Source organism: Schistosoma haematobium, chromosome 1, assembly GCF_000699445.3.
Source record: "Schistosoma haematobium chromosome 1, whole genome shotgun sequence".
NCBI classification, from domain to species: Eukaryota; Metazoa; Platyhelminthes; class Trematoda; order Strigeidida; family Schistosomatidae; genus Schistosoma; species Schistosoma haematobium.
The window spans coordinates 21,410,932-21,426,863 of NC_067196.1; the positions used below are offsets into that span (position 1 = coordinate 21,410,932).

The window sequence follows — 15,932 nt, forward strand, 5'->3', positions numbered from 1 at the left end:
TTAAATAGGGTCTTGGCATTATAGCTGATGTCAGTTCGTAATGAAAACTCTAAATCTAATCCCTAACCATAATTCTAACTGGTTTATAACCTTCATTTAGTCCTAATCAGTAGGTGCCCATTCTCAAAGTCACTTCAGCATCGTTCGAAGGTCATCCATAAATTATGGTCTCACCGGTCACTAGACTTTAAATTAATTATAAATAAAAATAATATATTTGTAATATCCTAATGAGTAGAAAATTAGATTTTCTGACGTTTCGTGACTTAGTGTAAGTCACTTCTTCAGAGAATAAATAACCAAATTAAAATTAATCCAAGTTCAAATTAATTGTTCAATAGGTATACCTCAATCAATGGAAGATGTTGAGAAGATCCAGAAAACTCCTCGGAAAAAGCCAAGAAAGGCTCTGGAAACACTGAGAAGCATCTTATCTAATCAGCGTTCACTAGAGGTTTTGCCAAAAATATCTAGAAGTAGGAAAGTCATATTTTGAATTTCTGGTTGGATGATTACTACGCTGCTACTATGTTTAGTAGCATTCTAGAATTTCCTGGAAAACCCAAGGACATCTAACATACTATAAAAACCCTATATTTTCTGTACATATAGGAACTTTTGGAAGTGTTTCTTGCATATTTTGCGCCTTTTTTCTCGTGTTCAAGTCGCTGTGTAGTTGTAGCTTGGGAGTTACTAGAAGAGCTTAAGCACCGAATATAGCGTTCAATTAGCAAGACTTATCAGAAGACACGAAAGATTTGACTTTGATCCTTTGTGTAATAGTAGATGAGCGTACTGTTGAAGAATAGGGTATCAGAATAGGACAAAGCATTTATTTCTAATAGTTATCCAGTTTATACTGATCCAAGATGAAAACTAACTCCAAACTGGAAACACTGTTTAACAAATACCTAAAAATGCTTAGGTTTTTAACACTTATTGTCGTAAAATTTAATGAGTAATTATATCTAGGTACTGCATAAAATTGTAAAATGTATTTCTAGTAACTATAACCAACAAATGGGAGAAGATGGAAATCGAGATGAGTGAAATAATAATAATAATAATTATTATTATTATAATAATAACAGAATAAAACATACTCTAGTAATTTTTGACGTAACTGTATGTTCTCATCGTCTGTACAAATATCGCTAGCAGAATTATTTTCAAATGATGTTTTACTTAATGCAATAGACTGTGGAGATATTTCTGAATTTCCATGAATTAGTTTAGATGTCTTATTAGGGTTTATATTATGAATAGAATTTGTAAGATTAATTGATTCAGAAAGAATACGACAACGACGAATATCAGGTAGAATTGGTCTTTCACCAGGTCCTAAATCAGTCGAGTTAACAGATTTTTTTTCATCAGGCACTAGTTCCTCTTCTTCCATGCTTAAATGTTCATCATGATATGAAATTTCATCAACATCTTTGATATCCTGATCTTTATGAGGAAAATGAAAATATTTGAAATAAAATATTGAGTTAAGTGAATGTAAGAAAGTTGAACAAACAATGCTAGGAGAGTTTTAGGTAGGCCTAATTAACGAGTACTAAATAAAATGATATCAAGATTCAAGGCTTGATTGCCTCTCTCTCTCTCTCTCCATATATATATATATATATATATATATATATATATATATATATCAGTTGGCTAATTGTTTTGTATCCTGAAATGCCATTTGTTTGTAATTTAAGAAAACATTTTGTGAACAACATCATTCATCTTTCAATTACAACCATGTCAAGATTTCATCAAATCAACTGAGTTTGGAAGTAACATCGATAGAGACTAACATTAACCGTATAATCATCAACCAAAATACATTAAAAATACATTTTGAAAGATATTAGAAACTATTGTGTTGTTGTACGCTATTCTTGATGTGCCGACACCTCAATCCAAGCATTTAAATCTAAAAAGGAAGATTTTTTCGAGAGAAAAGTGGTATACTGACAAGCACACGCTATTGGTGATGAGTTAGATACATTTCCTGAAAAAATAGATATATCCCACTGGTTGAAAGTATGGTTTGATTTGCTGAGGGACATCCATCTATATTTATGAATGGGGATTTGGGGGATCCGAAAAAACGAGCTGGAAGAAATCTATTCCCAACTCTTGCAACATACATTTAAAATGTGATTTGACTATCCTACTTTCCTTTGTCTCAGTAATCAGATCAAAATGATCTACCCATGTCAATAAATAAACTACTCATACAAAGATATTTGTATGTCCTATCGAAAAACTCAAATAAAACAGATGAAACCATCTCAATTCTACTGCTAACTATCAGCAAATTACATATAATCAGAACATATTTATTGACAGCAGTATATAGGCTAACGTGAAAAAATTTAATATGTTGACAAATGGGAGAGAATAATTATATCTGATAAATGGACATACATGAATTACGAAAGATACACTTCGAAAAGATTTCTCCATAAGAGCTACCTACCAAATTCTAAAACGCGATAATTTGACAGCGACACTGGTTGTTCAACGAGATTACTATCATTAGTAAGTGTTACATCCTTTACGGATGAGCGTTTTTGTTTACATTCCATATCCAACACTTCGTTATATCCATTTATATCGTTATTATTATTATTATCGTTTTCCAAAGTATTTTCTTCAATAACATCGATGTATTCTTCACGATTTAAATTTGACAACTGATAGAGTAATTCAGCCTGGCAAATTGCAAATGATGAATTAAATCTATGACTGAACGAGAGTATATTAATGACTGTCAAACTATTTTACCAAGTGTAAATTTGTGAACTAGGCTTTGAATCACTAAATGTGAATGATAGACTACAGCTACCCAAAAACTGAAGTAAGTGAATAGAAGATTACAATTTTGATGAAGTTGTTCAAAATTCAAGCTGCTGAGGCGGCGCTCGGTGGGAATCAAAGGCAGATAGATTAGAGGGCAAGCCAGTATTAAATAAAAGAGTCTAGGAAGAAATTAACGTGTGTCACATTTAGGAAAAGGATTCATGCACTTAATATTAATTGAAATGTGACGTTTTAAAACTTCAAAACATTTGAAAAACTGGAAAAAATCTAATATAAACTAGATATTCGAAAAACATAAACTGATGGTCCAAATGTCAGTGACAACCAAATCTTATTAGATAAAGGTCGATATTTAACTATTAAAACAATCTGATGTGATTGAATAGAAATATCTAATGGTAATCAGTAGAAAGCCTTGCTCGCTTCTCTGTCACACTTTACTACTTAGTAATATTCAGTAGTTCATATTAATACCGACCATTTTTGTGGAATATGTGCAGTGTGCTTTCCCCATTGTAGCGAATTCTCAGTCATATAAATCTACATTTTCATTTGATATCGACATACGTTTTCTTATATGTAATGAGATTTCTTTCCTCTCATCATTATTTAGTTTCAATTGTGTTTTGGTCACCAAAAACTACTTATTCGGAGCAACTTGCTCATTCCGAATGGAGAGAAATCGATTCATTTCGTTAATTGCTTGTACTTATTTGATACAGTCGCGTGCTGTCTTCAAAGTAAATGGTACACATTGCAACTTAACTCTTATCCGATTATTTTTAGGACATATTTTCTTTGTTGTTGTGTCCTTGACGGGATTATCGACGCCTGGAAACATTATGGTTCAAAGTTTTGATACCTGATTTACTTGTTATTATTCATTTGTAAGTATTTGAATCTTTCCGCTGTTAGTGTTATTAACTGGGTTTTGATCAATCTTGTCCAGTACACACGTATCCTCAACAGATTGTATCGATATTGTCATGAAGTCACAAGTTTCATAGAATAGATGAATTGTCACTAGCAGTGGAACATAGGATGAACCTCTCGCTTTATCTCAGACTCATCAGTTAAATGTACCTCCATATCAATGCCCATGTCCACACTACAACTCGGACCCAGCAACTTTCGTTCCGAACATCAAACACATCATCTGAAGACCAAAATTCATTCAAAAATAACAACAACAGGTAATTCAAAACCAATAATTATATAAACACCATAACTCTTGAACGAGTTAATGCATACCAGGACACAATGACCCAGTAGATGACCGGTTGAGCACTCTAAATGGGAGGAAATTAATTCGAATCCTACTTCGACCATTGACAGTGAGATGTCAATGTATCTCACTGACTGGTCTCAAACAGGACAAAAAGTTTGGCCTGGATTACAACTGTTAACCATCATTCATCTGTGCCTAAATACTTATTACTCGTGTTAATTTCCTTATTAGTACAGTTTTCAGGAAAACTCCATGTTTCTATTCCGAGATTTTGCACACTAGTTAGTCGTTGTATTAGGATCTTTGAAAGGATTTAATACTATTGATCTGCACAAAGATTAAGTTTAAATAACAAGTGATAAATACCTCAAAGACTTTTTCCATCCGACGATTTACAACAGCATCATTAAATGGACCACCACCAGGAACATGGGAGCTTTTAACGGTTTCGGAATATAATTGACTTCTACGAAGTGAAGCCTCATTACGCTTGACTTCATCCAAACGATTTAGTAAAGCTTGATAATATTGACGGACACGCTCTCTGAAATGAAATCACAATAGCGAAGCCATTTACACTAGAAGTGCTCTCTCAAAGAAAACTAAAATGCTCTATTCACTGAGACAGTTCAATATTAAAATAATTTAACGGATATGTGGTGAAAATTTAACGAATTACCTTATAATCTACTCATGAGGAATTATTTCCATGGGGTAAGCAAAGTGTAACAAACATTTAAACTGATAAACTAATTATAAAGTCTGATTCTCTTCACCAAACAAAAACTAGATGGAAAGTTTGTTAACTAAAATTAGGAGCAAATAATGCAGGCTTAAGAAGTACTGTATATGTTACAACTAGAGAAATTTGAAAAAGCTACCAGACCACCTGTAGCGTACTGTTCTAAACAGGATGCAAATTCTCAAACACAGGGTTAACAGACAGACAGAACAAAAATAACTATTTTTCAACACTTCAGTTAAATTTCCATAGACAAAAGAAGGAGGATTGCTACATACTTTAGATTGCAAAGTATTTTACTGCTCGTAAAATAACTACGCAAGTTTAATACAAATAAAAGTTTTATTTAGTAAATACACTAAACCAGATAAACCGAAATAGCTGGAACCATTCCTTTTAAATATGTGATATAGCCGTTATTCCATATAAGAGCTTAAATAAAGTATGAAAATATATGCCCTACTTTTACTGTAGAAAAAACATGATTCAATTCAAATGTCGAGGAAACCGATGATAATATTGTTCGATATACTAATTTAACATATGTATTCAAGGATAGGTAGATGATTGCTGATTACAATCCGATAAAATAAAATGAGGTTACAACTAAGGAAAATCCTAACAACTACGATAGCACTTCAGTATAAAGTTGGATAGTGGCTAGCAGTGGAATCTAGAATGCGTGTTTCATCCCATTCGGGGTTTACCTTCATTCTATTGTTAATCTTCATACTGGAAGTCAATCTCGTTATGACTTTTAAAATAACTGAGCCCATTTAAATTTTTTGCTGGTTGGAGATGTCGGTAAGATATCTTTCCACCTCTGATACCTAAACTCACAACTCAACACTTTAACCTTCGGAGGATTGTCTGCTAGTTTGCTGATTTATGAGTCAATTCATGGGCAGAGGATATTATTTGGAATGACTTGATGCTAATGGGTACGTTTCTCAGGATATAGTTCACCTTTAAGTAAGCGTTCCTATATAAATACCTTGGTGTTGATATATGCATTTTCCCGAATAAGACAAAAATACACATTTTAGATTCATATTAACAATAAGAATACATTGGTTTATTCTTTCAGCCAATCGTTTATTTCGTACTCACAAACTTATTCATGCAAAGATCAATGTTTTAAAAACACTGCACCAATAAGCATTACACAAAATTCGCATCAGCAGCGTTTACACTTAAATGTATGTACATGTGAGGTTATTATAATATAAGTGTAATTTGAAGAACATGTACAAACTAACACAGCAGAAACTCAACAAAATCCACTCCTTTAGGATTGAAACTACTAACTGATTTGAACTGGAGCTTGTGGCAAGCCCATTTGGCTACTGTATCATTTATCTAGTCATTGTAACTCAGACTCAATTCACTATGTTGATTTCGGTGTGTATGATCGAATGTATGTCTGTACATTAACTCTTAAGCTATCTTCCTATTGGTTTCAATGTGCAGATAATCGATAATCTATCCACACCCGATTAACTCTCAAATATATATGGATTTTTAACAGACTCACTCTGTTTCATCGTGTGCTTGCTCACCGTACGCTTGTGGATCATTATTATTCATTAACAATAAACTATCTCTATAACTGGTATTCAGGCTTTTCAATAATCTCGAGTAAATTCGCAATTCTACTAGGAGATTAAGCCTACCAAAAATACTCAGTTACAGGATATTATTATTTGGAGTCAGATATTGAGGATATTAGCCTCAACATTTTGGTGAACCGCTTTTAGAACACACACCATTTCTCTACAAATTCTGCTGCATACTCTCCAAGCGTATCTTAAAGAAATTCACATTGGAATTACTATTACAATTATTAACAATTCATTAACAGTCATAATAAATCCATCCATAACATTGTTCCTTTGGAATTATTGCTGTATATTCGCATATTTAAACCAAAAGTGACAGTTTTTCTTTTCGGTGAGTCTTATATATATTTCTTGTTGTTATTTTTGATTTCTCTTCATACTGTATATTACAATCGTCAGTTTATTATTACTATTGCTTCTTCGTATCATGGCACTTGGTAATTCGCTAAGCCTTTCATCTAAATATATGTCCGTTGGTGCCATCGCTGTACCTTTACCTGTCTTTAATCCACGAAAGTCCGGACTCTGGTTTGCACGCTTAGAAAGCTTTTTTGTTGCAAACAGAATCACAAATCAGAGCACGAAATTTAGTTACGCAAACTCATTGCTACCGGACGACGTTATTGAACAAGTGCCTGACATCGTTTTTAAGCCGGATCCCGACTCATCATACGATTGTCTAAAAAGAGAGGTCATTCGTGTCACATCTCTCACCGACCAACAGACAATTGATCAACTTTTAGCCAACGTGGAGCTAGGTGACAATACACCGTCACAGTTAAAACGCCACATGACAAACTTATTAGGAAATCGTACAATAGACAAACGTCTACTATATCAATTGTGGCTCAGACGTCTCCCTCAAAACATTCAACAGATACTAGCAATTGGAGACGAAGACGTTGATTTTGATAGACTAGCAGACATAGCCGACAGAATTTACGAACGGTCCAAGACTCACCTTGTATCTCAAATCCAATCAAGCTCAGCTGACGAGATCGCCGAGTTACGACGATCAGTTGATACCCTTACGAAACAGATAGCTCAGATCCAATTATTGAATGCCTCCCACAGCAAGCGTAGAGGAACATCCACAAGCCGTAGACGACGTAGTCCAAGCACTACTAGACACAACATTTGTTGGTACCATAGAACATATGGCAAACAAGCTAGAAAATGTACTCCGCCTTGTAACTTTGCAAGCACACAGAAAAAGGAACATCAAGACCGTAGGTTAGTGACGACTGCACTCACTGACCACAACAAGGACACCTTAGCTTGTGATACCTCAACAGGTAAAACTCGCCCTTTTGTACCTTTCGGTATGAGACGAAATATTTTTGAGAAATTACACAATATATCTCATCCAGGTATAAAAGCCACTGTAAAGCTTGTCACAGATAGATTTGTATGGCCAAAAATAAACAAAGACGTAAGAAAATGGTCACGGGAATGCGTCCAATGCCAAAAGTCAAAAGTACATAGGCACATCATATCTCCTACCGGAATTTTTCCCGCCGCTAGCGCTAGGTTCGACCATATTCATATCGACATTGTTGGACCGTTACCAATTTCTAATGGTTACACGCATATACTAACATGTATAGATAGATTTACGAGATGGCCCATAGCTGTTCCGTTAAAAGACACGTCAGCATCAACAGTGGCGAAGAAGCTGGTGAAACACTGGATTACAAACTTCGGTGTCCCTACAACAATTACGACCGACCGTGGAACGCAATTCGAAAGCAAACTATTTCAGCAACTTACAGATACTTTCGGTATAAAGAGAATTAGGACCACTGCTTATCATCCGTCTGCTAATGGAATGATAGAAAGATTCCATAGACAGTTAAAAGCCTCTTTGACGGCCGCACGAGGAGATTACAAATGGGATATCAAGCTTCCTTTGATACTATTAGGCATTCGCTCAACCATCAAACAAGACCTCGGTTGTTGTGCTGCTGAGTTGGTTTATGGAACAACATTACGTTTGCCTGGTGATTTTTTTGACCGTGCAACAGATATTCCAGCAGATATAACCAACTACGTACAACAATTAAAACAGCAGATGGAATCCATTAGGTCCGTTAAACCACGAACCCAAAAGGTGAAATCATTCGTACCCAACGAACTAGACAAATGCTCACATGTATTCGTCAGAAATGATAGAGTACGACAGCCGTTACAGACTCCTTACGACGGCCCTTTTAAAATCATCCGAAAGGACACTAAAACGGTTACAGTGGAAAGAGCAGGTAAACATGATACTGTTAGCATCGACAGAGTAAAACCAGCATTTTTAGAGAACACTGAAAAACAGACAACTGTAAAACCGTCTAAACCTGCAGCAGAGCAAGCACCATTCAAACTACCTGCGACAAGCAACACTTCAAATCAAAGTTCAGCAGCAGCACAAACTACAACAAGATCAGGAAGAAGAGTACATTGGCCAGATAGGAATGTAGCAACCACTATATTTATCTAGACCAAATCCTGAGACTACTCTTATAACACATAAAAATCCTACTTTATTTTGATTACTATTTTTTTTATTGGCCCCACGGATCATCATTATGCTTACATTTTTATACAATTCATTAATGTTAAATATACACTTGTATATACATGATATGAAACGTTTCAACACACAAGCTGTCATTACAATTTTACGCTTACTCATCATATTGAGTTGTACTTTTATTTTAAAAACAGTTCCGTTCTTTGTCTCTTTGTCGAACATAGATGTTAATCCAATTTTTTTTTGGTACATAAAAACACCAATGTTCTGGATGGGAGCTTATGTGGCAAGCCCATTTGGCTACTGTATCATTTATCTAGTCATTGTAACTCAGACTCAATTCACTATGTTAATTTCGGTGTGTATGATCGAATGTATGTCTGTACATTAACTCTTAAGCTATCTTCCTATTGGTTTCAATGTGCAGATAATCGATAATCTATCCACACCCGATTAACTCTCAAATATATATGGATTTTTAACAGACTCACTCTGTTTCATCGTGTGCTTGCTCACCGTACGCTTGTGGATTATTATTATTCATTAACAATAAACTATCTCTATAACTGGTATTCAGGCTTTTCAATAATCTCGAGTAAATTCGCAATTCTACTAGGAGATTAAGCCTACCAAAAATACTCAGTTACAGGATATTATTATTTGGAGTCAGATATTGAGGATATTAGCCTCAACAAGCTAGACAAAGGAATTCAGGATGAGCATTTAGTCCTATTTGGGATGCATTAGTTACATGGTGGTATTCACACTGAAACTCAAAGCCAGTACCTATCACTTCAAAGATCAACGAGTTATGTACTAAGCTACTGAGTTGCTTTCAAATAAAAATTGAGGCGCCTGCTTAAAATTTTTATACTCCCACAGAGACTGATTAATTTGAATAAAATGGAGTTTTTCAATGTGAAAAACTGTAAGAGATTGACTGACTGAATTCCCGAGTATCAACAACAAGAAAGCTAAGACCCCTACTAGTACAACCTACGTGTTCAAAATACAGTAGATTAAACATGGTTTGAACTCATAGTAGATTTTGACGCGTGAACCCATATAACAATCAAATTTTACACAAAGTCCGGGAAAAAGCAATAATCTTAGTTAAATGTTTATTTACTTAACGTGTGTTGTTGAACTAATGGTGTTTATGAGTTATAAATATAATAATTTTTAAACCTTATGAATCGATAGGTTTCGGAGCAATGATGAAGTGATGTCTTTAGTTATAAGAATAATTAACGGGAATATAAAGTGTTTAACATTCTTTAGTGTTAATGTTTATTTAACGAACATTCACCAGTGATCAATATTATTTCAAGATATTTAGATCATTTAAACTAGAACCAAACAGCTATTATCACCACTGAATTAACTAGTTCTATGAATTCGGTGTTCATCTTGTCGTGCTAATTAGGTATGGCAACTTGAACCGATGCACATATGTGCCTGGTCCTACGTTGTAGCTGACTGACTGACTAAAGTAAATAAATAAGCTATTTAAATTTTGAAAGCCTTTTCAACACAAACACCATCTTACTTTCTCATTGCTTGACGTCCACGCATATCAGCTTTGATAAGATCTTCACGGGCATGAATGGCATTTTCACGCTCAATTGCTTGTATACGTCGTTCTTCTTTGCACGCTGAAATCGCAGCACTTTGAGATCCAATATCTTTTTCTTCGTCAACTTCGTTGTTTTTAATAACTACTCTGGATTGCACATTTTGTGTATGTATTGTGTTTCTAGCTTCAATGTCATACACAAGAACCAAGGGTTCACAAGCTATTAAGGAAGATAAAAAAAGGATAAGTATTTAAATACACATTATTGAAAGGCTAATTAGGAATGGCGAAACGTTTTCCAAACATCAGTTAGCTAAATATTAAAATAACTACTTGATTCATCTGTACGAGAAACTAAAAAAGCTAATTTGGGAAAGGTGAAAACTCCCAGATATTCGGATGACTAGGTACTTAAAAATATACAGAATATTCAATCAACGTAAAAGCAAAATATATGGCCAATATTACAATATACACCTACCTCTCAGAAAGATAAACGACGTATTTATCCTCCTGCTACCTACTGAGTGACATAAAATGAAGCTTTCGGTGAAGGATTATAGAGATCACAGAGTTCAGACTAGCAGCTTTTTAGGAAGTTCAGCAACACCAATTAGTGTAAGACAGTTATTACTGTTTCAGTTGGATGTATTGTGAAAGCCCTATTCATAATCACACTAAAGTGTAGATCAAGGTAGAATAGTAGGTGTGGACACATCACATTTCCCAAATATCCCTAGCTTTTTCAAGCTCCTCGATTAAAACCTTAAACTCAACCGCAATGACGCTGGTATTTAAATTATTCATTCCACATTGTCAAGTAGACCCAATTTAAAGGATAACATGAGTGAGTTGTCATATTTAAGAAGCCACAAATCCTCTAGTTTAATATCTCCTAATAGACTACAGAGGACTACCGTAACGAATATGACATTTTCTGAAATGAACATTCATATTGAACTGTGATTATTCAAGTCCGAGAACTTAAGATAGATTGCTTGATAAGTAATGATATATATTCAGCTATAACTCGTATGAAAGAATTCTATACGTAAAACTGACTCCATTGTGTTCATTTCTTTCTACGTTGTGTAGATATTATCTGGTTGTGGTCTATAATTTTGGTTTTTGATTATTAGTTTGGCAATTGAGTCGTAAATGTTACGCACTCTGATATATCGTTCTAGTGCCCGGTTTAGAATTTAGCGTACTAAACCTATTGTCTGTTGGTCAAGTACTGCTGTCTAATATCGCAGATCAGTATCTAGTATCAGCTGTGTAGAGTCACAAATGCGAATCTAATTTCTCCTGTTATGTCACAGTATGTATTATGTTACACATCAACTGGTCTTGAAAGACCTTATACTGACCTTTGGTTTGTCATTCGTCATATGTATGAACACAAGACACAAGAAATTAATTCCAAACCATTTAGTATAACGCCCAGACATACTAACAGTAATATAAAACGGGTCATAGATATAAATGTTGGTAAGTTGTCACTAAAAATGAAACCAGTTTGTATATTCGGAATAAATTTATGAATAGTGATACTAATTAACTTTTCACAGTTTCTGAGAGCACCTAACGCCGTTCTTTTACGAGTACTAAATGTTATTAATATAGTCAATGAATTTGCAGAATATGTAGAGAATTAGAAATATTTTTCGAATATATAAATATCAGTATTGCAAGTCAACTACAACTGATTTTTTACATCAAAAGTCGAAACTAAAATATTACCAATAATTTCACGGAAAATAACCAGCAATTTCGTGAACTAATAAAACCAATTAACAAGGACTATCATACCGAAGGAAGGTTTTAGAATTTCTTCAGATAGAATACCCTTAGGTGGTGGTAGAGAAGCAATTAAAGCAGCTCGTTTTTTCTCAGTATTTCTAACTTCTTTAATCCTTTCCTGCGTTTCATGTTGTGCAAGGTCTTGAATTAGCTTTTCTTTATGCAGTTTGTCCACAGCTATATGAAATCGATCTTTAGCTCGTCTCTGGGCTACAGTCAGATTCCAATAGGTTTCTAAGGTAAGATCATTCTAAAATAACCAAAAACGGATACGTAGTAGCTTGATAAATAAAAAAAGCTCATAAGGTTGGCACACCTTCTATGATTACTTGACTCACAAACGGAATAGAATATTTTATAATTGCAAGATGTAACATAAATTACTTTCAGAACAAAAATGATCAGTGTGAAAATATGAATGAAATCGTAGTGACGAAATACTAAATTACTACAATCTCCACAAATCCCGCTTTCTGAAAATATTTGATTCCCGAAAATTTGTGCGATGAATTTCATAGGTTCGAAAATTTCATTCAGTCTAAAGACATTTAAATAATTAAAGATCGGAAATAAGTCAGCCAATTAGATTTACAATGTAAAAACACCAAAAAAGATAAGATTCACTGATTCATCCAGATATTAAAAAAACCTGAGCTGATGGTCCAAATGTCAGTGACAACCAAATCTTATTAGATAAAGGTCGATATTTAACTATTAAAACAATCTGATGTGATTGAATAGAAATATCTAATGGTAATCAGTAGAAAGCCTTGCTCGCTTCTCTGTCACACTTTACTACTTAGTAATATTCAGTAGTTCATATTAATACCGACCATTTTTGTGGAATATGTGCAGTGTGCTTTCCCCATTGTAGCGAATTCTCAGTCATATAAATCTACATTTTCATTTGATATCGACATACGTTTTCTTATATGTAATGAGATTTCTTTCCTCTCATCATTATTTAGTTTCAATTGTGTTTTGGTCACCAAAAACTACTTATTCGGAGCAACTTGCTCATTCCGAATGGAGAGAAATCGATTCATTTCGTTAATTGCTTGTACTTATTTGATACAGTCGCGTGCTGTCTTCAAAGTAAATGGTACACATTGCAACTTAACTCTTATCCGATTATTTTTAGGACATATTTTCTTTGTTGTTGTGTCCTTGACGGGATTATCGACGCCTGGAAACATTATGGTTCAAAGTTTTGATACCTGATTTACTTGTTATTATTCATTTGTAAGTATTTGAATCTTTCCGCTGTTAGTGTTATTAACTGGGTTTTGATCAATCTTGTCCAGTACACACGTATCCTCAACAGATTGTATCGATATTGTCATGAAGTCACAAGTTTCATAGAATAGATGAATTGTCACTAGCAGTGGAACATAGGATGAACCTCTCGCTTTATCTCAGACTCATCAGTTAAATGTACCTCCATATCAATGCCCATGTCCACACTACAACTCGGACCCAGCAACTTTCGTTCCGAACATCAAACACATCATCTGAAGACCAAAATTCATTCAAAAATAACAACAACAGGTAATTCAAAACCAATAATTATATAAACACCATAACTCTTGAACGAGTTAATGCATACCAGGACACAATGACCCAGTAGATGACCGGTTGAGCACTCTAAATGGGAGGAAATTAATTCGAATCCTACTTCGACCATTGACAGTGAGATGTCAATGTATCTCACTGACTGGTCTCAAACAGGACAAAATGTGTGTCCTGTATTCTTTTGCAAGTCGCAGTTCATCACTTACATAGATTTATCCCGGTTATAGTTACCAGGATAGAGAACACAAGACTGAATAGAATACCCCGAGGTTATGTCTTGCAAAAATAAAAATAACAACCATTTGCTATTATATAACCACTACTTCAATCTTTTACCATTTATTCCTCAACTGATAGGCAAGTGAAAACCACAATTGTGAGCACATAGTTGCCTTTCCTACAAAGTATAAATTCACATATTTATAAGATTGACTACCGTACCTCTAGAAGTCTATCCGACTACGACTTGAGAACTGATGCAGTGAGAATATTGGCAGTTCGAATACGTAATCTACTCCATTTACTTAGTCGAATCGAATGAGGAACTGGATTATCTAATGAAACTATTCTCACTAACAAACATTTCAAGGAGTCAATATCAGTTTATCTATACATATGGATGCACACCAGCAATTAAAATGTGGTATGGAAGTGACAAGGCTGACCTTCTGGCAGAACAGTACTCTATGACATTTCAATCGACCCACACAAACTATATTGATGAAAACCTAATTTGTATCTGCATAGGACTTTCAGAAGTGAATCCGAGCGCTGAATTGGTGTAACAGAAAACGCAGCACCTAAGAAAGCGATACTTATCCTTTTTCGGATGTGGTCCATTCTGCTATACTGATAGAAGCAGCTTCAAACTTGACAACACTGCTTGGCGTGATGTTCTGACATTCGCTAAGCAGAAGCATGCTATCAGAAAATTGGAAATTGGCTCACATCACACCAGTCGACGCAGCGAACCTTCAAGCTACCGACCGGTAGCACTTCTCTCTGTACCCTCAAAAATCATTGATTCCCTGATATAATGCGGTATGCACGACTATCAATTATCCATATCTGTGATTCACTGATACTACGTACGGAGACCTGTCAAGCAAAAGCTTCTCTTTCGTCCAGAACCATTGAAAAACTTGGGGAAAGCTGTAGACGAATAATAGACTAAAATAGCAGTAGATTGAACGAATGACACAATTCAGCCACGAGACGTTGCCTGTGTTTATTTTTACATGAAAGAATTAAAACCTCATTGCATTACGTCGTTACGACAGTGACTAAAAACTTGGTACGTTAAGAAACGTTTAAAAATATATGGCTAGCAAATCTTTAAAAATTCGTTAATGAGGAAATCTATTTAACGGTTAAGAAATTAAGCTTGCCCAATTTTCCGCAGATCTATGGCCAATTCCGTACTGATTCATAACATTACAGTATTCATCCTTCTTCGCTTCTAGAAGTTTCATATCCTCTCTTACACGCTTAATCTGAAAAATGAGAAAAAACTGATTACTTGAAGATCTCCTGCAACAACATCTGATAACTGCTGTTTCTTAGCATTGTATAACATTCTAACTTTGGTAGCATTTCTTTTGGCTTGCATTCGGACCTTTATTTATGTTTATCATACATTAATACTACCTGCAGAATTCTTAACCTTTTTCGACGTTCAATTTCTTCACGTTTCACCTGCTGTATTTCTGAGATGGATGGACTAAAAGGACATAGAGGATACTCGGGCATGACCAAAACTCAGTAGCCAAAACAAACTTTGAAGATGCGTTAACACAGCGAAGGTCATATCGCACATTTTTTATGTGTAAAAACAAAGGCTAGAAAAAAAATGTTTTAAATGCTTTCAGTTAAAATAAATGATTCTCTCGTTTGATTCGATTCTGTATTGACATCGAACTACTTGTGTTCTATAACGAGAGACAAGCAAAGTTATCGTGTAGGGGAAATATTAGTAAATTAGAATAAGATACTGTCCTGATTCCCTTAGAATATATCTAGTTTCCTCTTGTAGTGCCCTTTAAAAATCGCTT

At 34.6% G+C, this 15,932-nt stretch overlaps 1 protein-coding gene across 1 annotated transcript in view; it reads right to left on the bottom strand.

Annotated features, from left to right (window-relative positions):
- Window positions 1-15,630, bottom strand: part of MS3_00010077 (uncharacterized protein) — a gene marked incomplete at its 5' end in the record, with an annotated part of 38,682 nt that extends 23,052 nt beyond the window's left edge. The window contains 8 exons of the mRNA XM_051218409.1: window positions 1,104-1,452; window positions 2,477-2,711; window positions 4,415-4,592; window positions 10,480-10,726; window positions 12,319-12,559; window positions 15,270-15,374; window positions 15,464-15,496; window positions 15,529-15,630. Of these exons, the coding sequence (XP_051073394.1) occupies window positions 1,104-1,452; window positions 2,477-2,711; window positions 4,415-4,592; window positions 10,480-10,726; window positions 12,319-12,559; window positions 15,270-15,374; window positions 15,464-15,496; window positions 15,529-15,630 (1,490 nt within the window). The remainder of the gene's footprint in view (window positions 1-1,103; window positions 1,453-2,476; window positions 2,712-4,414; window positions 4,593-10,479; window positions 10,727-12,318; window positions 12,560-15,269; window positions 15,375-15,463; window positions 15,497-15,528) is intronic.
- Window positions 15,631-15,932: the final 302 nt, after the last annotated feature.